General features: G+C 42.6%; 1 protein-coding gene across 1 annotated transcript in view; it reads left to right on the forward strand.

Moving 5' to 3' along the window:
• The window catches only part of IRF4 (interferon regulatory factor 4), a 34,349-nt gene that overhangs the window by 5,235 nt on the left and 6,776 nt on the right, over nt 1-22,338 (forward strand). The window contains 7 exon segments of the mRNA XM_067467517.1: nt 5,679-5,832; nt 5,835-6,041; nt 11,951-12,137; nt 12,632-12,720; nt 13,726-13,867; nt 16,862-16,969; nt 21,265-21,618. Coding sequence (XP_067323618.1) covers nt 5,743-5,832; nt 5,835-6,041; nt 11,951-12,137; nt 12,632-12,720; nt 13,726-13,867; nt 16,862-16,969; nt 21,265-21,618 — 1,177 coding nt within the window. The 5' untranslated portion in view covers nt 5,679-5,742.

Consider the following 22,338-nt stretch of genomic DNA (forward strand, 5'->3'; position numbering starts at 1 on the left):
CTAACCTGCCATATAATCCACACGATCTACTTTGAACTGGATTATACGAGTCTACACTGCAATATAATCCGGTTTAAAGACAATAATGTGGATTATATCGCAGTGTAGACTCGTATAATCCGGTTCAAGGCAGTTAATGTGGATTATACAGCAGTGTAGACTCGTATAATCCAGTTCAAAGCAGATCGTATGGATTATATGGCAGTGTAGACTCCTATAATCCGGTACAAAGCAGTTAAAGTGGATTATATGGCAGTGTAGACTCGTATAATCCGGTCCAAAGCAGATCATGTGGATTATATGGCAGTGTAGACTCCTATAATCATTTTCAAAGCAGATCATTTGGTTTATATGACAGTGTAGACTCGTGTAATCTGGTTCAAAGCAGATAGTGTGGCCTATATGGCAGTATAGACTCATATAATCTGGTTCAAAGCAGATCATGTGGATTATATGGAAGTATAGACTCATATAATCCTTTTCAAAGCAGATTATTAGGTTTACATGGCAATGTAAACTCATATAGTCTGGTTCAAAGCAGATCCTGTGGATTGTGTGTCAGTGTAGACTCATATAATCCTTTCCAAAGCAGATTATTAGGTTTATATGGCAATGTAGAGTCATATAATCCAATTCAAATCAGATAAAGTGAATTATATGACAGTGTAGAGTCATATAATCCGGTTCAAAGAAAATCATGTTGCTTATATGGCAGTTTAGAAAGAGTCTGATAGGATCCACATGCTTTCTGTCTTTAAATGAGTGGAGATCCACATGGTTCTAATGGGGGAAAGGCAAAAATTGACTTTCCAACTTCTGCCCACTCCTATTCGCAATATTCGTCCAACGCCCGCCTTTTCAGTAATGCATAACTTTCCCTGGGTCCATTGAACCAAAAGGCATGTAGAAGCCATCACGCGTGGGTCTCTTTTTCCAGTGATCTCTTCCTTTTGCTCCAAGAGTCCCTGGGGTGCATCAACAGCACTTAGATTGTAATAATTTACAGTCTCTGGCTGTGTAAACAATGCTTTTTTGGGTCTAAAAGCGTGAGAGAGATGCCCGTGATCCTCTGGAAGGGTTTGGCTTTGTTTGGAAATCCACACAAACCCCTCTTTCGCGCGTGTTGTTATATAAATGCCTGCAGGTGTATTGACTGAATTCAAGAAACAGTTTATTGGGTTTCATGGGATTCAATGACTCTCTCCCGTCTTAATTACAGAGTTCAGGCTCAATCTTGGACTGGATCTACACTGCCCCATCATGACTGTTTCAGGATGCAATTGAACTGGATTATAGGGCAGTGTAGACTCATATAATCCAGTTCAGCGCAAGTAAACTGCATCTTGAAGTGGCAGTATTGGACAATGTAGATCCAATGAAGACACTAGAGCAGGCATGGTCAAACTTGGGCCCTCCAGGTGTTTTGGACTTCAACTCCCACAATTCCTAACACCTGGAGGGCCCAAGTTTGCCCATGCCTGCACTAGGCTTAATATCTCAGCAAGGTACAACTTCATCTTGTTCGTGCTTCAAGTCGGCTTTGAGTTTGTGGCGAGTTTATCCTAAAGTCCATTCACCAAGGTGTATCTACACTAGGCAATGCATTCGGCTTGACACCACTTTCACTGCAGTGGCTCAAGGCTATGGCATTACAGGAGCTGTCCTTTGACAAACTGTGCACATCTCAGGATTCCATAGCAGTGGAATTGGCGCCAAAATTACCCAAACAGGGCAACTTCCCCTCAGGGTTTAAGTTGCCCCTGAGGAGACTCCCCAGCCCGCTCGTGGGTCTTCCAAAATGGGTCACTGAGTCCAAACCCGCACCCCACTCTTTCTTTCGTGTGAAGGGAGGCTGAGGGTATGACGGTAATGGCAAGCCCCGGGAAGCGTTGGCGGCTGAATGTGAGGAGTTTCCCCGCAGAGTGAGGAGAGAAAAGAAAGAGAAGCCGGGAGTCGTGTTATGTCTCAGAGGAGAGGAGACAAGAGGCTGCATCGCTCTACTAGGACAGAGTCAATGAGTGGAGGCCGGCTTTGCTTTCACTGCCTTGGCTCAAGGCTGAGGAAACCTGGGAGCTGTCGGTTTGGAGCCTTCTCTCTCTGCCCAAAGAAGGCTCCCACGTTTCCACAGCATTGAGGCATTCCACTGAAAGGAAGTCGCACTTCATTCATCCACAGTGCAGCATCCAAGCTGGGTACACGCTTTCCTCTATCCATCCATCCCAAAATCTTATCCCGGATTATCTGCTTTGAACTAAGTGCTCTTCCAGACAGCCCTATATCCCAGAATGTCAAGGCAGAAAATCCCACATTATCAGAGTGTGGATTCAGATAACCCAGTTCAAAGCAGATATTGTGCGATTTTCTGCCTTGATATTCCGGGATATAGAGCTATGTGGAAAGGCCCTCAGAAAACCCAGTTCAAAGCAGATATTGTGGGATCTGCCTTGATATTCTGGGCCCTAAGCGCCCTTCCAGACAGGCCCTATATATATCCCAGGGTCTGATCCCAGATTGTTTGCTTCAAACCGGATTATAAGAGTCCACACTGCCAGACTGGGATCTGATCCTGAGATATGGGGTCTGTCTGGAGGGTTCCTTGATTATAAGAGGCTCCTTCCACACAGCTGTATAAAATCCACATTGAACTGGATCATATTGCAGTGTGGACTCAGATAATCCAGTTCAAAGCAGGTATTGTAGATTGCCTGTCTTGGTATTCTGGGTTATATGGCTGTGTGGAAGAGGATCTTCCAGACAGGCCCTTTATCCCAGGATTTGATCCCAGATTTTCTGCTTTAAACCAGATTATATGAGTCCCCACTGCCAGATGATCTGGGATAAACAGAACACCTGGGATCAGATCTTGGCATATTGGGCCAGTCTGGAAGGGCCCTGAGTCCACACTCAGATATTGTGGGATTTTCCGCCTTTATATTCTGGGGGCCCTTCCACACAGCCCAGAATATCAAGGCAGGAAATCCCACAATATCTGCTTTGAACTGGGTTATCTGAGTCCACACTCAGATAATGTGGGATTTTCTGCCTTGATATTCTGGGATATAGAGCTATGTGGAAGGGCCTTAGGTCATATGACTGTGTGGAAGGGGCCCCAGACAGGCACTATATCCCACGATTTGATCCCAGATTTTCTGCTTTAAACCGGATTAGATGGGTCCACACCGCCAGATAATCCAGTATAAACAGAAAACCTGAGATCAGATCTTGGGATACGGGGTCTGTCTGGAAGAGCCTCTGATTATATGAGCCCTCTTCCACACAGTTGTATAAAATCCACATTGAACTGGATTATATGGCAGTGTTGACTCAGATAATCCAGTTCAAGGCAGGTATTGTAAATTGCCTGTCTTGATATCCTGGGTTATATGACTTTGTGGAAGAGGGTCCTTCCAGACAGACACTTTATCCCAGAATTCATCCCAGGGTTTCTGCTTTATATATGAGTCCCCCGCTGCCAGATAATCTGGGATAAACAGAAAACCTGGGATCAGATCTTGGCATATTGGGGCCAGTCTTGAAGGGCATTGAGTCTACACTGCCAGATAGTCTGGAATCCTGGGACATAAAGCAGTGTACATCCAGTCACAGAGGAGACCCAGGAGAAGAAGACTACACTGCTGAATAGTTTGTGTGTGTGTGTCAGAAGCGACTTGAGAAACTGCAAGTCGCATATGCTGTGAGGGAATTGGCCGTCTGCAAGGACGTTGGTTGCCCGTCATTGCTGGATAGTGCAGTTTCGAGAAACAGATTGATTGCAATGAACTGGGGATCCTTCTAGACAGCCCAATATCCCAGAATATCAAGACAGAAAATCCCACATGATCTGAGTGTGGACTCAGATAATCAGATAATTCAAAGCAGATATTGGGGGATTTTCTGCCTTGATATTCTGGGATATAGGGCTGTGTGGAAGGGCCCTGGATTTCATGGCAGAGTTAAGACTCAAGTAATGCAGTCAGTGTGTAATCTAAAACTGCATTCTATGGCTGTGTTAGATGTTAGAAGGAAGAAGAGAGAGAGAGATGGGCAAAGTCTTCCGGGGAGAGACACAAAGTTCACCTTCCTTTAGGACTCCAAACTTTCAGGGAAGTGGGAAAACTTAGAGTGCCTCCTAGGAGGAGGAAGGCTGGGGGATGTAACAAGGGAAACTTTGGGTTGTGAGTTTTCCGGGCTGTATGGCCATGTTCCAGAAGCATTTTCTCATGACGTTTCACCTGCATCTATGGCAGGCATCCTCAGAGGTCTGTTAGAAACTGTCGGAGGTAGGTGTGAAGGTTGCAATTGGCCACCTTGATTAGCATTGAATGCCCTTGCAGTATCAAGGTCAGGCTTCCTTCTGCCTGGGGGAGATGATTAGCTGCCTTGATTGTATCTTGGGATACTTTGATTATGCTTTTCCTGCATTATCCAAGGCTTTCGTGGCCGGGATTACTGGGTTGCTGCAAGTTTTCCGGGCTGTATGGCCCTGTTCCAGAAGCATTATCTCCTGACTTTTCGCCTGCATCTATGGCAAGCATCCTCAGAGATTGTCTGGGTTGTAGGTTTTTCGGGCTGTATGGTCATGTTCTAGAAGCATTCTCCCCCGACGTTTCGCCTGCATCTATGGCAGGCATCCTCAGAGGTTGTGAGGTTTGGGTTGTAGGTTTTTCGGGCTGTAATATGGCCATGTTCTAGAAGCATTCTCTCCTGACGTTTCGCCTGCATCTATGGTAGGCATCCTCAGAGGTTGTGAGGTTTGGGTTGTAGGTTTTTCGGGCTGTAATATGGTCATGTTCTGGAAGCATTCTCTCCTAAAGTTTCGCCTGCATCTATGGCAGGCATCCTCAGAGGTTGTGAGGTTTGGGTTGTAGGTTTTTCGGGCTGTATGGTCATGTTCTAGAAGCATTCCCTCCTGACGTTTCGCCCGCATCTATGGCAGGCATCCTACGAGGTTGTGAGGTCTGGGTTGTAGGTTTTTCGGGCTGTATGGTCATGTTCTAGAAGCATTCTCTCCTGACGTTTCGCCTGCATCTATAGCAGGCATCCTCAGAGGTTGTGAGCTCTGGGTTGTAGTTTTTTCGGGCTGTATGGTCATGTTCTAGAAGCATTCTCTCCTGACGTTTTGCTTGCATCCATGGCAGGCATCTGTGAGGTCTGTTTAGTAGGATTTTCGGGCTGTATGGTGATGTTCTAGAAGCATTCTCTCCTGACGTTTCGCCTGCATCTATGGCAAGCATCCTCAGAGATTGAGAGGATGCCTGCCATAGATGGAGGCGAAACGTCAGGAGAGAATGCTTCTAGAACATGATCATACAGCCCGAAAAACCTACAACCCAGCCGTTTCTTTTCTTCGCAGTTTGGGAAGAGCTGGGTCAGGTGGGAGTGGACAAGAGGGAGGGTAGGAAGGAAGGATGGAAGAAAGAAAGAAGGAAGGAAAGAAGGAGGGAGGGTGGGAGGGAAGGAAGGAAGGAAGGAAGGAAGGAAGGAAGGAAGGAAGGAAGGGGAGAGCTGACTTTGGACATACAGGGAAGCTCTCCCCTTTTCCCACCTGCTGATTCTGTCCCAGGAAGGGAGAAACCGGGTGGGGGGGGCACTAAGGAGGGAGGTGGTGCCGTGCGCCTTCTTCCCCTCCAGGCGCTTGCGGGGGGGATTCACGGGGCCCTCTTCCCTCCCCCTCCCAGAGGCAGCTGGAGCCGAAGCGGCGCCCGAGGAGCAGGAAGCGTGGGCAGCCGCGGGGCGAGTGGCATGAACTTGGAGGGCGGAAGGAGCAGCACTCGCCTCGCTTCCACTCTCGCCAAGCCCAGAGGCAGCAGCAGCAGCAGCACTCGCAGCACTCGCAGCAGCAGCGGAGAGCAAGCGCCAGCGGCATGAGCTCCGTGAGCTGCGGCAACGGGAAACTCCGCCAGTGGCTGATCGAGCAGATCGACAGCAGCAAGTACCCGGGCCTGGTGTGGGAGAACGACGAGAAGAGCATCTTCCGCATTCCCTGGAAGCATGCCGGCAAGCAGGACTACAACCGCGAGGAGGACGCCGCGCTCTTCAAGGTATTGGCCCGCCTCAAAGCACCTGGGCTGCGGGGGAGAGATCAGAAGGGGAGAAGCGACCCAGTCTGCACTTCTTTGCAGAAGTTTGAATGAGTGCGGGAGGGTGCTGTGGAGGAAGGAGACCTGTATCCGGTCGTGCCCATCTTTAGCTGTGGAAATAACAGCACCCATCTCGAAGGCTTTCATGGTCGGAATGACTGGGTTGTTGTGAGTTTTCAGGGCTGTATGGCCATGTGGTATCTTCTTCTTTCTATCTTTTATCTGTATATCTATATAAATAAAAAAAATGTAATGTTCGTTTGTGGGATTAACAGAACTCAAAAACCACTGGTGGAATTGACACCAAATTTGGACACAAAACACCTAACAACCCAAATGTATGTCCTTCACTCAAAAAAATTGATTTTGTCATTTGGGAGTTGTAGTTGCTGGGATTTATAGTTCACCTACAAAGAGCATTCTGAACCCCACCAACGATGGAATTGAACCAAACTTGGCACACAGTTCTCCCATGAAATACTGTCAGTCTTCAGGCTTACCGGCCCAAGGGTTTAACTCACTGTGCCACCAGGGGCTCCTACCTCTGAGCATGGCCATACAACCTGGAACACTCACAGCAACCCAGTGATTCTAGCTATTAAAGCATTCAACAACACATATATTAAAATGGGCTTAATGGTTAATTAGTTGGTGGGAAAATATTGAAGAGCTTCAGAAGTTAAGAGGTAGTTTTGAGCACAAAAAAACCCAATTAAGCATACAATCAGTGTGACTTTTTGGAGAATAGGATCGAAAAGGACTATTAAAAAAACTCTGGGCACCTCTTACCAAGTACTTTAACTGAAGGATGACTTAAATTACTGGTGAAACAATCCTGCCTCATCTACACAACTGGCATCCTAAATTAAAATGCCACCCAAGTTGCTTTCCCGTTACACTTGGAAGATTTCTTCTGTGTTGAATAATTTCCTTTTCCTCATTTGATTAACTGCCCCAGGGCTTGATTCATTAGGGCTGCAGTTCTGCTCCCAGTTCCACCCCTGCTTATATCTCATAGATATCAGTGGTGCTTGTGTTTAATTTTGAGCGAGATGGCAGACTTCATCATCATTAGCTTTTGCAAGTATCATAGCTCCTTTATGTGTTGTTAAGAAGAAGCATTGCCTGTGGCAACACGGTTCAGTTTCTGTTAGAATTAAGAAAGCAAATTGCACACCCATCTGGAAATAAAGAGGTGAACAACAGTGATGGGAAAAGTTGGGGCCACAGCTATTAATACTCTCTCCTATCCCGAAAGCTGTTGTGGAGTCTACTAAGTGTAGAAATCAGCCAGGCCAGGGTGGATATGAATGAGTACCTAAGCATAGTATGTTGTATTTTGTGCATTCATGCATTATGTTTTATCCTCATGGTCCTGCTAGTTACTGCATGGCTATCAGGTGTGGCCCCTATAGTGATGGGGATGCTGGTTTCAATGTGAAATATAACATACTTTGACCTCAGTAAATTTATACTTAATGGTCGCATTGCAAAACAAAAACGTATCAGTCTTGTACCGCAAAATTTTCTCTTTCGGATGATACTATTCACAAGCATATTCAGGTAGGCGCTTTTTAAATAATTGGCTTTGAACTTTGGTAGATTTTACCATTTGCGCTGAAAGTGCCAAATTTGAAGAGATCCTACAGGATGGTTATAGATGCTGGGTAGTTGCAAATTTGGCAGTATTGTGTCCAGCACAAACATAATGCTTGGTCAAAATTTCAAGTCTGTATCTTTGTTTGTATGGAAATTGTTGCAGTCTGAATATTGTTCAAAATTCATCGTGACATTCTGATGCACACTTTGAGTCAATTTGTTTGACCGGATTTTGCATCCATAATGATGAAATTAATTTCATCGAAATCATCAGAAAAAACTGTACACGATTTCAATTTACTAGCCATTCTTATACATTTAGTTTCAATGGTATTAGACCCCCAACATGGTATTTTCGGACTGACTACCCTTCAGATAAGGAGGTCTAGATCAGCAGCTATTGCAGTTAGAGACCTCAAATTTTGGGAAACTTAGTTTAACACCCGACTGGTCCTACAGCTAAATTTTGAAGAAAGTTGGAAAACATGATGGTGGGAAGGTTTAGACCACTTGGCATGGAATGACCCCTCTCCTAAGCCCCACAACTTTGGAATTCTGGAGAGGGGTAACTTGTCTTGGTCCCAAAGTTGATTCCTTCACACACAGTGAATCACCCCAACAACCAGGAACATACATTAATGTTCACATCCTAAACCCCTCTTTTCTGCATTATTCTGTCATCCCCAGAGTCAAAGTTTACCTTTGCCCCTTGGCCTTATAAACCCGCATTGCAAGTCCCTAATTAATATGTCACTGCTTACATCAAACAGTTGTATCCTATCACATTGATATGACTCTAGCTGATCATACTTCATCTCCGGACGTGACAAAAAATTCTTCAGTGTCATGATTAATTTTACCGGCCCTATCCAAACACCTGGAGTCCCATTCAAGTCCTTATAGGAAGGAGAGCTGACCATCCCAAGACCATCCAAGGCTGTCTCTGCTTTAACTCTGCCATGCCCTCACTTCCCTTTCACCAAACCAAGGCCATTGCCCATGTAGTGTATAATGAATATACTGGGTACTGTGTTTCTCCATCTGGGGGACAGACTGCAGCATTTCAGGCCTGAATGGCTGCCCAATATTTATGGCTATGGCCAGATATGCTGATCCAGACATCAAACATCTCCATGAAACATCTGAAACATGAAACAGAGATTGTTGTATTATGTAATAATGTGGCTTGAGGTGGGATATAACATAAGGTAAAGGTAAAGGGTTCACCTTGACATTAAGTCTAGTCGTGTCCAACTCAGGGGAGTGGTGCTAATCTCCGTTTCTAAGCCAAAGAGCCAGCATTGTCCATAGACACCTCCAAGGTCATCTGGCTGGCATGACTGCATGGAGCGCCGTTACCTTCCCACTGAAGCGGTACCTATTGATCTGCTTATATTTGCATGTTTTTGAACTGCTAGGTTGGCGGAAGCTGGGGCTAACTGCGAGAACTCACCCTGCTCCCAGATTTGAACCACCAACCTTTTGGTCAGCATGCTCAGCATCTCAGTGGTTTAACCCACTGCACCACCGGGGGCTCGGGATACAATATAAACACTATTGAAAGACACATGGAGTTAAAATACAAGTTAAAACCCACTAATAAAATGCAGATTAAAAATCACAATTTAAAATTGACCAGATATACCTGCCGGAATTGTGTCTTAAGTTCCAACAGCTGATCTAGCTGTCAAATCTCTTCTGGCAGGTCACTCCACAGTTTTGGGGAGGCCCATGAAAAGGTCCTCTGAGTTATGGTTGCTAATTAGGTTCTGGCAGGCTGAAGAAGACACCCCCCAGAGGCCCTAAGTATATTACTATGAGCATATTAACTAGTCTGGGCAGAGGCAAACATACTTTCTAAAATACTGTGATTGTCACCTATCAATTTTCTTTATGTTTAGGATGCCCACACAGATTGCCATAGAAGTAGCACCAATCCTACACGAGTAAGGCCTTTGCAAGTTACTGCCCAAATTTTGTCAATTACATATTATCCTCATGACATAACAGGTTTCTGCCTACCCCATTTGGTACTAGGAGCTAGTGCCATACCTGTGGCCCTCTTGGCAGCAGCTTACTAGTGTTCTACAGGACTGGAAGGACCTTTATCTTCTTTTCCCTCTTGCAAGGTGCAAACTGCCTAAATTGGGACACCTGCTGCTGTGACAAAACACCAGTGATCCCATTATCTATCCTGCACACACATCAGACAGAACATTAAATGCTTGCACCAATTGCATAACTCTGAGTGACTTGGATTACAGTGAATTGATGATTTAGTAGACAGTGGATTGGTTGTTACACCAAAACAACCAACCCCTGTCCAGTATTGAGAAAAACCTTTCAAGAATGTAATGTTTCCATCTTCCCTTCACACTTCAAGCCATATCATAGCATACCAGTGACCACCAAAATACACTCAAAAGCCTATAACAGCAGCATCCAACTGAACCTGGAATTACATTCCCCGTTTCCTATCTCCTCTCCAGAAGAAAACCCTACTATAATGTGCCAGGAACTGTTTCCAGACCCATAGATCCTCCTTCATCTCAACAATGACTTTCTGCCTGTGCTGTAGTGCCTCCAGGCTTCACATAGATAATGAAGGAAGGCTCTCCCTGCTACAGCGACTCCACATACAAAGTTCAAGTACTTTATGAACTCTTGGAGCTCCCTGTGCCCCAGATTTCAACCTAGATTTTAGCTTCACCAGTTTTTCCCCAGGAAGATTACAAAACGGGCCTAGCATGTCAGTTTAAAAATCCAAGAAGACTAAAGTGGGGGTTGTTCCTTCTGTGTTCTCCTCTGCTGAGGGAACCCATAAGTCCTGCGTGAGGTGTGCAAAAATATCCTTATGAAATTGACTCTGCCTATTGTCTATGGAGCATACCAGAATAATATAATCTTAAAAATAAGTTGTAGACTCTAACCCAGAAGTTTGTCTGAGGGCCTACTTAGGCAATGAGCTGGAATTCTTAAAGGCTGACCATGATACTGACAGAACACAGCCATTCAGAATCTGCCTCCAAGCTGGGCGGAAGGTGAATTTCATGTCACACTTCCTGAGTATGCCTCCCACCGCACACCAATGCGCCATCCTTAATTGTGTCATTGAATGATGTCTAATGATGTGGTCATTTACTAAATTGCCCTTGAAGAATAAGAGATGATGTATGAGGCAATATCACCTCACCTGTTGCCTTCTTGAGAACAATACCCTAAAATGGGGCAATCATTCTGCCTTCTAAAATTCCTTGTCTACTTTCAACAACAAAAATTTATAGACCCCCTTCTCTCCCTGCGGGGACTCAGGGTGGTCTCTTCTAAAACGTGATCTGATGTCATCAATGTATTCTCTTCTCCACATATATTTCTTATGATTCCCTAGCAGGAGTAACTGATACCCATACAGTACTGGATATGGCCATACCCCAGGACTGTGTGAGGCGCCAATTGGCTAATCCACTACATGGGGCAGGTAATGCCATTGGGACTTGACTGTCCCATCATTTCTGTCTGGAATCTATGCTTAGTGGTGCAAAATAAGGCCATCCAGCAATAGGAGGACTACTGGGTTGACTCCATGGGCCCATGGCAAACTCCCAGCTCCAGCAACCTTTCATGTGGGTGTAGTTTTGCTCACTTGTACTCACTTGTTCACCACCAACAGGTGCATGTCCTTCAGATTGCCCTGAAACTATCTGCATGCATGCATCCTCATTGGACATCTCTCTTTCTTTTTGTTCTGAGCTATCGAATTCTCTTGTATCTGTTTTGAGTTGTGTCAACTCTACTCTAAAGCAAATCTTTGGATATCAGGTAGCAGGTTGGCAGAAACTGCCATATAATCAATAGTACTAGGTCCCCTATTGGTAACATTTCTAAAGCAGAAAGCCACTTGAGCATCTCTTCTGTGATGCAGGGTCACTTCATTCTCCTGGTCCCCTGTGATATTTCTGACATTGTCTTTGAATGATCTGAAGGAGGAGTGGGTCTATCCTTCTTCAGGACCTCAAGCCTTGATAAGACCACTCCCAAATCTAAATCTTGAAATCCAGCAGGATCTACGCACAGTGACTGAACTGTCACTAGGAAAGTACAGACCCTGTTGTGGTAGTAGAATATCCAGTGACATTTCAGCAGAAATAGCTATCTATCATGAATATACTTATTATTGTACAATTTACTGCAGTGCTGTGGATACTTTCCAAAATCTGCTTATATTTAAAGTTTTTGTTTTGTCTTTGGTTAACTTCTTCCAATGTTTTCAGGCATGGGCTCTGTTCAAAGGAAAGTTCAGAGAAGGCTTCGATAAACCAGATCCTCCGACTTGGAAAACACGGTTACGTTGTGCTTTGAATAAGAGCAATGACTTTGAGGAACTGGTTGAAAGAAGCCAGCTGGATATATCAGATCCATATAAAGTGTACAGAATAGTACCAGAAGGAGCAAAAAAAGGTAAGCCTAGCTGAATGTTAATGTTCATTTTGTACCCACCTCTCTTTCTAGATCCATGTGCAGAACAACAACAAATAATACCAAATGTAGATGGAATAAACAAAAACTTAAAATTTGTTAGAGCAATACAAAGAAGAGTAGAGGATAAAAATATTCTTCCCCATAACAACAGCACACACACACACACACACACATATATCTTCCATTTATACAATGTTAGGATGACACATTAAAAACTTACCCTATATTTAGAAATTAAATTATTTTATAACCCATATAGTGTGATTTAGATATTATTTTATACCTAGTTTTGTTCAGATATTTTTCAAACCAAGTTTTCTCTCTGTCTGTAAAATATGCAGGTGAACTTCATGACTGCGAAACAAAGTGTAACATTTTATTACATGTAGGAATTAGCAATTAAGGATGCCATTTTATACACATGCTACTCATGATGCTTTAATTTAAATTAACCCGTGTGTATATTTGTACAGGCACAAAACAGCTTAACATGGAAGATCCACAGATGATTATGAATAATGCCTATACCCTGAATTCATCATACTCTGCACTACAGCCTCAGGTACAGATCATTCATTTGTTTTCCGTTTCAAAGGTTGGAAATTTATAGTTTTTTCTTGCCTTAATCCAGGCTAAGATTTAAAGGTAATAGCAAAGAATGTCAAGAACAAATAAAGAAATGTTCCCAAGAGAGTTCTGCTCCCGTGACCAGAAATTTTGTAGGAAGCATCTGTGCCGATACTGTTTTTATATCCTGACTTTAGCAAATTATCACCCAGTGTTATGCATTCCTAATAGAAAATCTTGCAATCAGATTCTTTTATTTTGTTTAAAAAGTAGTATCAAAGTGGTAGAATTTTATTTGTTGCATATACACAGCTTCCACTGGGGGGGAGGGGGACGACTAAAGGCCTTCTCCTTTTTCCATCTCCTGCGATGCTCAACTCTGGCCATGGGAAGATGCTCTTGTTCCATTTTTCCATGCCAAGGAGCCTGTTGTCCATGGACATCTCTGATTGTATTGCCGGCATGTCTGCATATATGCATGGGGTGCCCTTTTTGCCTTCCCCCTATTGATCTATTCACTGCATGCTTTCAAACTGCTAGGTTGGCAGGAGCTAGGACTGATAGTCAGGAGCTCACCCTGATTTGCAGCTTGAACTGCCAACCTTCCGGTCAGCAGCTTTCTGCAGCTAGTGGTTTAACCTGCTGTGCTACCATGGCTACATGTCTTCAAAAATTTTAGGGCAGAGCATGTAGTTTAACAATAAAATCAAATACTGGACCTCTGTTAGTGGAACAGAAGATGTGGGAGTGGTATTTACCTCTGCTTTCCCTATCATTTGGGACACCCTTTGGGGCAGGTTTTTATAGAATCAAAACACTCCAGACAGATGGCCATCCAGTCTCTGCATAAAAACTTTTCCCAAGTTGAAGCTTTAGCACAATTTGAGATCTCTGTGTTTGGAAAGCCTGAGAATGACACCTACTTGGAAAGGAAAAACTGCAAAGAAATTTACTGTCTGTAAAACTAAAATATTACACAATGCTTTGATAAAATGTACAGATGCCAAGCTATATGATGACCCATGAGCGTAACTGGAGAGACTATGTTCCAGAGCAACCACACCCTGAGATTCCATACCAGTGTGCAACTGTGCCTTTTGCAGCTCGTAGTCATCACTGGCAAGGTCCACCATGTCAAAATGGTAAGCCCAGCATCATCAAACCATTGCGCGAGGGATCACGGGTGGCTCTTTATCCAATGCTGTATATGCTTGTATTTATGGGTAAAGGATTTCCTCATTCATTTTAGCAAAAGACAGAGCTCTACATATAGATCCCTTTGAACTCATGAACCTTTGTTAAAGGAAATAGGGCAAACTTTGGCAAGTAGGAAAGCCCTACGTATGAATTGTTTGCTCTGCTCTCAGAACTCTCGCTTCTGCAAAGATCTTATAATGTAAGAAGGAACAGTGCTTGTTCTCACTGAAATCTAATAAATCTAGAAGTTTTTATCTTGATTATGTTCTATAAATTCGTGTTGCTCAAACAAATATGTAAAGCACTTGAAAAAAGAACAATAAAGGTTTAGAGTGCTTTTATTATGAATATCCAAAATAATGGGTGAGAGAACGGACTAGCTTCTGATGATGAATGCAGAGCTTTTGTGTACTTATTTATTACTATATTTGTATACCGCCCTTCTCAGCCCTCAGGCAACTCAAGGTGGTTTACAGAGGCAATGATTCGATGCGCAAGAACATCATAAAACATTTAAAACATTAATCTATATAAATAAAAATGTAATGTTCATTTGTGGGATTAGCATAACTCAAAAACCACTGGACAAATTGACACCAAATTTGGACACAATACACCTATCAGGTCAATGAGTGATCATCACTCATAAAAACACTGAAAAACACAGAAGAAGAGACTTAAAACCCAAAAATAAAAAATACATTACAATGCATACGCAAAACCACATATATACACATAGACACATACATACGCATACAAAACACATATACACAGACTGGGCCACAGCAACGAGTGGCAGGGGACAGCTAATACATCATATAAAACCAAACAAAAGTAATAAAAATATAAGACATTCGCGTCTCCTGATTAAAAACATTATCCATCTAGTGTATCCAGAACACTATTTTGTTATCTTTTATAAACTTCAAAAGTTGGAATAATGGTAGGGATAAAAAAGATACTACTTTATTAAATCAGTTGACTTTTGTCTCACATGTGCTTATGTATGAATAAACTCAACTGCCTTCAGCTGAATATATTGCATTTAAGCAAATATATAAACATGACCCACCTAAAGTGATGCACTTCTGAATCCCATACACTAAATGGGTGAGAGTTAAGCCAATGCTTAATTTCCTTAGTGAAAATATTGGAAGTTACAAATTCAGAACTTGGGTGCCCTTAGAATTATACATTTTAAACAGCATCCCTATATACATTTACCTGGGAGTAAAGCTCAAACTAATTGAAGGCTTTTGCTGTAATGGTTCAATTTCTTTGAAAGCACAGAATGCTCTTTAAGGGTATGTATAAATATTTGTCATAGCTAAATATTTCATACTTAGGATGCTCATGTAGCTCTCACATCCTGTACAGCAGTGGTTCTCAACCTGTTGTCTGTGGACCACCAGTGGTCCTCAAGAACGAAAATATGGTCCACAGTCCCACCATTACTACACTGTTGCCTTGAAACCACGCAGCAACAAAAGTGACTGGTATCGCAAAACTTTCTTATAGTGCCGAGGCAACAGGCATGTCGGGAGGGGAGAGGCTGACTACCCATGAAAGATTTCTACTACTACATCAGCTCTAGATTATTAAATATGGTTTTCTGTAGGCAAGCAGATGGTGACTATTGGATGGCATATTTTCTGTATCAGAAACTAGAACTGATGCGGTCTATCCAAGGCAATTTTCTGAATCACCAGCCCAGATAACTAAACCAAATCTACAAAAACTGACCAAAAACTGATTTGCAATCCTTTTGGTACTAATGTGTTCCCTGTTCCAGTGGTCCCTGGTTAAGTAATCCCTGGTCAAAATGGTCCCTGGTCCAAGTGGTCCCTGATCAAAGTGGTCCCTGGTCAAAGTGGCCCCTGGTAAAAAAAAAAAAGGTTGGGAACCACTGCTGTACAGAGTCCACAAATACATTTGACATGGGGTCAATATTATTTTTGTTCTAGAGGCTTCAAATGGATATCTGATATCTTAAGAAAAGATGACAATATACCAAATTTTTAAGGAGTCTCATTGGGTTTTCAATCCGTGGTTGGAATCTGGTTTAAAAATTTGCCTGACAAATACATCAGTGGTGCAGTGAATTCGAGGTTTTATTCCAAGTTTTAAAGGAACTATCCATGGTCCTGAATCCCAATAGGCTCAGCACCTTGAATATTTTCTTTGAAGCTTGAATTATAACTCAGAGAAGATTTGTTATTTTATTGAATTGAGAGTTTCCAGATCTCACTGAATACCAGAAAATCACACATTTGTTCAGATTCCTGGTTTATGTTCATTTAACTTCAAGATGCAATCCTTTGTACACTTACTTTAGAGCAGTGGTTCTCAATCTGTGGGTCCCCAGGTGTTTTGGCCTACAACTCCCAGAAATCCCAGCCAGTTTACCAGCTGTTATGATTTCTGGAAGTTGAAGGCCAAAACACCTGGGGACCCACAGGTTGAGAACCACTGCTTTAAAGAGAAAGGATTCATAAAACACAACATATTTCTGAATAAAGATTTGTAGGGGTATTTTGCTATGTGGGAATACAAAACACATTAATTAGGCAGTAAACCCTGAATGGGGATCCTTGATATTAATGGCAGAAATTGCAGAATTTGAGTAAGATTTTTAGTTACTGTGCATTTCTCTTTTCAGTGTGCTCAGCATTTGATGCTCTCAATCTAGGCAAAACCGTTATGGTTTCTAGCAGATGATCCATGCAAGATGCCAAGGTTTTGATAAATTAGTTTGGTAACTCTATCTTTAAAGTAAAAGCAGTACAGAAATATTTAAAATACATACTTAAAAGGTATTACTGTCAAACGGGACAGCAGGTTCATCATGTTGGTGAAGTGGTTTATAAAGTGAAGGAGAAGAGGGCTTTCTAGCTATTTGGGATTGCTGTGAAAATAATAGTTTTGTTTGTTAAAAACAGGTTATCAAGTGACTGGAACCTTTTATGCTTGTGCACCACCTGAATCTCAGGCTCCTGGGATCCCAATAGAGCCAAGCATAAGGTCTGGTGAAGCTCTTCCATTGTCAGGTGTGTAAACCATTCAATATTTGGTTTGGAGGAATTATTTCACAACTTTCCAGTTAAGCCTCCAACCCCCGTGATCTTAAATGAGAAGCTAGCTTTGAAACTCTGTCAGGATTGTTTTCCCCATATATGTGGTTTGGTTTAAGAAATGGAACTGTAATGAACAATGTGCATAATCTTTGAGTATCAGCATTTATATGAGTCATAAAGCATATGCATAAATTGACATCACGAATGGGGAATTTTGCACATCACCCAGTTAATATGCATGACTTCTAAGTGAAAGTATATAATATACACAAGTGCATAAGCTCAACTCGGTAGTGAACACATTGGCAAATCAATGGTAAAGTTTTGTAGTAGTTTGAGTGTTGAACTCTAACCCCTTCTACACTGCCATATAAAATCCAGATTATCTGCTTTGAACTGGATTATAAGACATGGCAGTGTAGACTATTATAATCCAGTTCAAAACAGATAATGTGGATTATCTGCTTTGATAATCTGAATTATATGGCGGTGTAGAAGGGGCCTAAGGGCCCTTCCAAACAGGCTCTATATACCAGGTTCTGATCCCAGGTTTTCTATTTATCCCAGATTATCTGGCAGTGCAGCCTCATATAATCCTGTATAAAGCAGAAAACCTGGAATCGGATTCTGGAATATAGGACCTGTCTGGAAGGGCCTTAAGACTCTGTGATCCAAAAGTTCAAATCCTCAGTCCTAGAAATCCATTAGGTGATCTTGGCTAAATCCCATCTTTCTAGCCTTGGAGGAAAGCAATGGCAAGCCTCTCTGAAGATACCTTGCCTAGAAAATTCTTCTAATAGGGTTGCCATAATTCACCATAAGTCAAACTGAAGGCACACAACAACAAAACTCTATTTGTGCTTTTTTGGAGTTTTTTTCTATTTACACCAGTACTCCAGTTGGTTTACTACACTTTATTTATTTATTGTATCAGGAGCGAACCAAAACAGTGGTTAAAAACAAACAAACCACAAAGTTTGCAGACTTGGTATTCTATTAAATGTCCTTTGACCAGTAGCTGGCCACTTGGAGTGCCTCTGGTGTTGCTGCAAGAAGGTCCTCCATTGTGCACGTGGCAGGGCTCAGGTCGCATTGCAGTAGGTAATCTGTGGTTTGCTCTTCTCCGCACTCGCATGCCGTGGATTCCATTTTGTAGCCCCATTTCTTAAGGTTAGCTCTGCATCTCGTGGTGCCAGAGCAGTCTGTTCAGTGCCTTCCAAGTTGCCCAGTTTTCTGTGTGCCCAGGAGGGAGTCTCTCATTTGGTACCAGCCATTGATTTAGGTTCTGGGTTTGAGCCTGTCACTTTTGGACTCTCGCTTGCTAAGGTGTTCCAGCAAGTATCTCCATAGATCTTGGAAAACTATTTCTTGATTTAAGTCATTGGTGTGCTGGCTGATACCCAAACAGGGGGTGTGCCGGAGATGTCACTGCCTTGGTCCTTTCACTATTGGTTGCTACTCCCTGGCGGATGTCAGGTGGTGCAATACCGGCTAAACAGTGTAATTTCTCCAGTGATGTAGGGCGCAGACACCCAGTGATAATGCGGCATGTTTCATTAAGAGCCACATCCACTGTTTTAGCGTGGTGAGATGTGTTCCACACTGGGCATGCATACTCAGAAGGAGAGTAGCATAGGGCAAGGGCAGATGTCTTCACTGTATCTGGTTGCGATTCACAGGTTGTACCAGTCAGCTTTCCTATGATATTGTTTCTAGCGCCCACTTTTTGCTTGGTATTCAGGCAGTGCTTCTTGTAGGTCAGAGCACGGTCCAGAGTGACTCCCAGGTATTTGGGTGTACTGCAATGCTCCAGTGGGATTCCTTCCCAGGTAATCCTCAGAGCTCGGGATGCTTGTCTGTTATTAAGATGAAAAGCACATGTCTGTGTTTTAGATGGATTAGAGATCAGCTGGTTTTCTCTGTAATAGGCAGTAAGAGGACCTAGAGCTTCAGGGAGCTTCTGTTCAACCATCTCAAAGCTACCTGCTTGAGCAGTGATGGCACAGTCATCAGTATAGATGAAACTCTCTGTACCTTCTGGCAACGGCTGGTCATTTGTGTAAATGTTGAACATGGATGGAGCAAGCACGCTCCCCTGAGGCAGGCCGTTCTTCTGTTTCCGTCATCTGCTTCTCCGGCGCTGGAACTCAACAAAAAAGTTCCTGTTTTGTAGCAGGTTTCCTATGAGGTGGGTGAGGTGGTAAAAAGTGTGACCTACAGGTTTCTGGCCAGTGTTTACTTGCTTTACCTGCAGCATCTGCCTTGGCAATGATGTGTTTAAGCCAAGGACAGCTAACACATGTGGATATCCTGTGTCCAATATTATTTGCAACGAGATATTTTACAGTGAATCTTTTCAAATGCCCTGTTATTCAGTTCTAGACATATTAAGCCTCACACCTCACTCCCTGTTAGCTATTGAAAGTATTTATAACAGAAGCTCTATGTTATGCTTTATTGCAAACAGGCTTTTATACTGGAATTTAGAAATTTTATTATTCTGTCCAGACATATTCAAACATGCATGCAAACATGTGTTTTAATTTTGTTTTGTTCCTGGCTTTGTTGATACTCCTTTGGCTTGGTGGCAGTGCTGGGACTAAGAGGATATGGAAGTCTCTGGTTCCAATTAGAAGTTGCTCTGGCAAAGAAAGGACGTGTAGTTCCTAACTGGATATGCAGCATTCTTCAGGAAACTGAGCAGTTGTGCCTGATAACTTTCTTGTCAGGGGTGTAATGAAGCTATCCTAGGTTTTAAAGAAGCTATTCAGGTTGCTGAACCTATTTGAGGAATAGCATTCAACACTCTTGGGCGCTTTCCACACAGCTGAATTAAATTTCACATTTTTTGCATCGAACTGGAACAGTGATTCTCAACCTGTGGGTCCTCAGATGTTTTGGCCTTCAACTCCCAGAAATCCTAACAGCTGGTAAACTGACGGGTATTTCTGGGAGTTGTAGGTCAAAACACCTGGGGACCCACAGGATGAGAACCACTGAACTGGAATATATGGCAGTGAAGATAACCCAGTTAAAAGCAGATATTGTGAGATTTTCTGCTTTGATATTCTGGGTTATATGGTTGTGTGGAAGGGCTCTTGAACAGCTTCTTAAAAATATGGAATATATTCCAGAGTGGATTCACCATATTCCTGACATGTAATCCACCGCCTACAGATGGGAGTGAGGCTACAGATTCTGAAGATTAATGTCTCTCTCAGTGCATTTTAGAAACCATATATAATACCTGTCTTGAGGAAGCACACTGACTTCCAGTTTGCTTCCAAATTCAGTTCAAGATCCCAGTGTTGATCTACAAAGCCCTAAACAACCTGGAACCAGGAAATCTGAAATACCACCTTCTTGCTGTATTGCAAGTCCCAGTTCCTTGTGAACTTAGATTTGTTTTAGAACTTCCAAAGATTTTAGGACTTTCCCCCTAAAGCAGTATTTATGGTTACCGTAATAATTCCCAGATCAAGTGGCTGTTAAACTACTCTACTGTGACACAGTCTAAAATTACAAGCCATGTCTGTGCCAAGTGCTATCACATTCATAAATTAATCCAAAGTATGTTCCTTAAAGGTAAAGGTAAAGGCTTCCCCTTGACATTTTTAAGACTAGTTGAGTACGACTCTGGGGGATGGTGCTCATCTCCATTTCTAAGCTGAAGAGCCGGCGTTGTCCGTAGACGCCTCCAAGGTCATGTGGTCAGCATGACTGCATGGAGCACCATTACCTTCCCACTGGAGCGGTACCTATTGATCTACTCACATTTACATGTTTTCAAACTGTTAGGTTGGCAGAAGCTGGGGCTAACAGTGGGATCTCAACCTGCTCACCAGATTCGAACCGCTGATGTTTTCATCAGCAAGTTCAGCAGCTCAGTGGCTTAACCCACTGCACCACCAGGGGCTCCTTAAAGCAACATAAGCACTATCGGGGAGATTATAATCCAGTAGAAGACATTGTGCCATATTGCTCTTATGGCAAAAGAATAATATTTAATTGTGAAATATCATTAATTCTGTTGTATTTGCATGTACAAACAAACACACTGCCGTATCATCCAGATTATCAAAGCAGATAATCCACATTATCTGCTTTGAACTGGATTATATGACTCACATAATCCAGTTCAAAGCAGATAATCTGAATTTTATATGGCAGTGTAGAAGGGGCCTGAGATTCAGGTTTTGTAGATGTTAAATGAATGCCATCATGTGATGCCAAATGCCCTGTTAATTTTGCACAAATGCATTTTCCAGATTACCGACTGCACATCTGTTTGTATTACCATGAAACTCTTGTGAAAGAAGTCACAACTACAAGTCCTGAGGGCTGTCGGATCTCTCATGGCCAAAGCTATGAAGTCAGTGGCCTAGACCAAGTTTTGTTCCCATATCCAGAAGATCATAGCCAAAGGAAAACAACTGAAAAAATGCTAAGTCACCTGGAAAGGGGAGTCATACTCTGGATGACGCCTGATGGACTTTATGCTAAGAGACTATGTCAGAGCAGGATCTATTGGGATGGGCCTCTCGCGCTTAGCAGTGACAGACCTAACAAACTGGAAAGGGAACAAACATGCAAACTTTTTGATACTCAGCAATTTTTATCAGGTAATTTTTTATTTCATTTTTGTAGTTTATAAAATGTGTGGTTAAAGCTTTCATTTTTCCAGTAGGGTCAGGTTAGTGGGAGTTGGGTGTATATTCATGTATTTGTATTTTGCTATGCAGCCATGAAATAGGATGAATTGACATCTCAACCCTTGGGTTCTCCAGACCTTAAATTCCACAATCCCAACTGTTGGCCATACCAAACAATCAGAGGACCAATTATTAGCTCATCTATTAAAAACACAATTGAAATGTACTATATTGTTTTCACATTGTGGGCTTTCACAGCTTCCTTAGTAACAGGTTATTTTGTCTGCATTCTCAAATGTCCCATTAGTTTCTGGTTTCTTGTATGTCCAAGGGTACATTTATATTGTAGAATTAATGCAATTAGACACCACTTTCACTGCCACAGCTTAATGCTATGGAATCCAAGGCTTATGTAATTTGGTAAGGAAGCAGCATTCTTTGACAGAAAAGACCAAAGGTCTTGTAAAACTACAAGTCTTATGATCCCATAGCATTGATGTCCATTCTCCATTCATTCTACAGTGCAGATGCTCCCCAAGTTCCCTATTCTTGCGTTATGTGTATTGTTTGACTACATAATGATCAGATAGCTTTATACGTTACTGTTTGCTATGAAGACAACTTTGTTATTAAGACTTTTCAACTTCAAGGTTGATTTTAGTGATCTAAGATGGCTAGTAAAGGTTTCCC

Source organism: Anolis sagrei, chromosome 4 (assembly GCF_037176765.1).
Source record: "Anolis sagrei isolate rAnoSag1 chromosome 4, rAnoSag1.mat, whole genome shotgun sequence".
NCBI lineage: Eukaryota > Metazoa > Chordata > Lepidosauria > Squamata > Dactyloidae > Anolis > Anolis sagrei.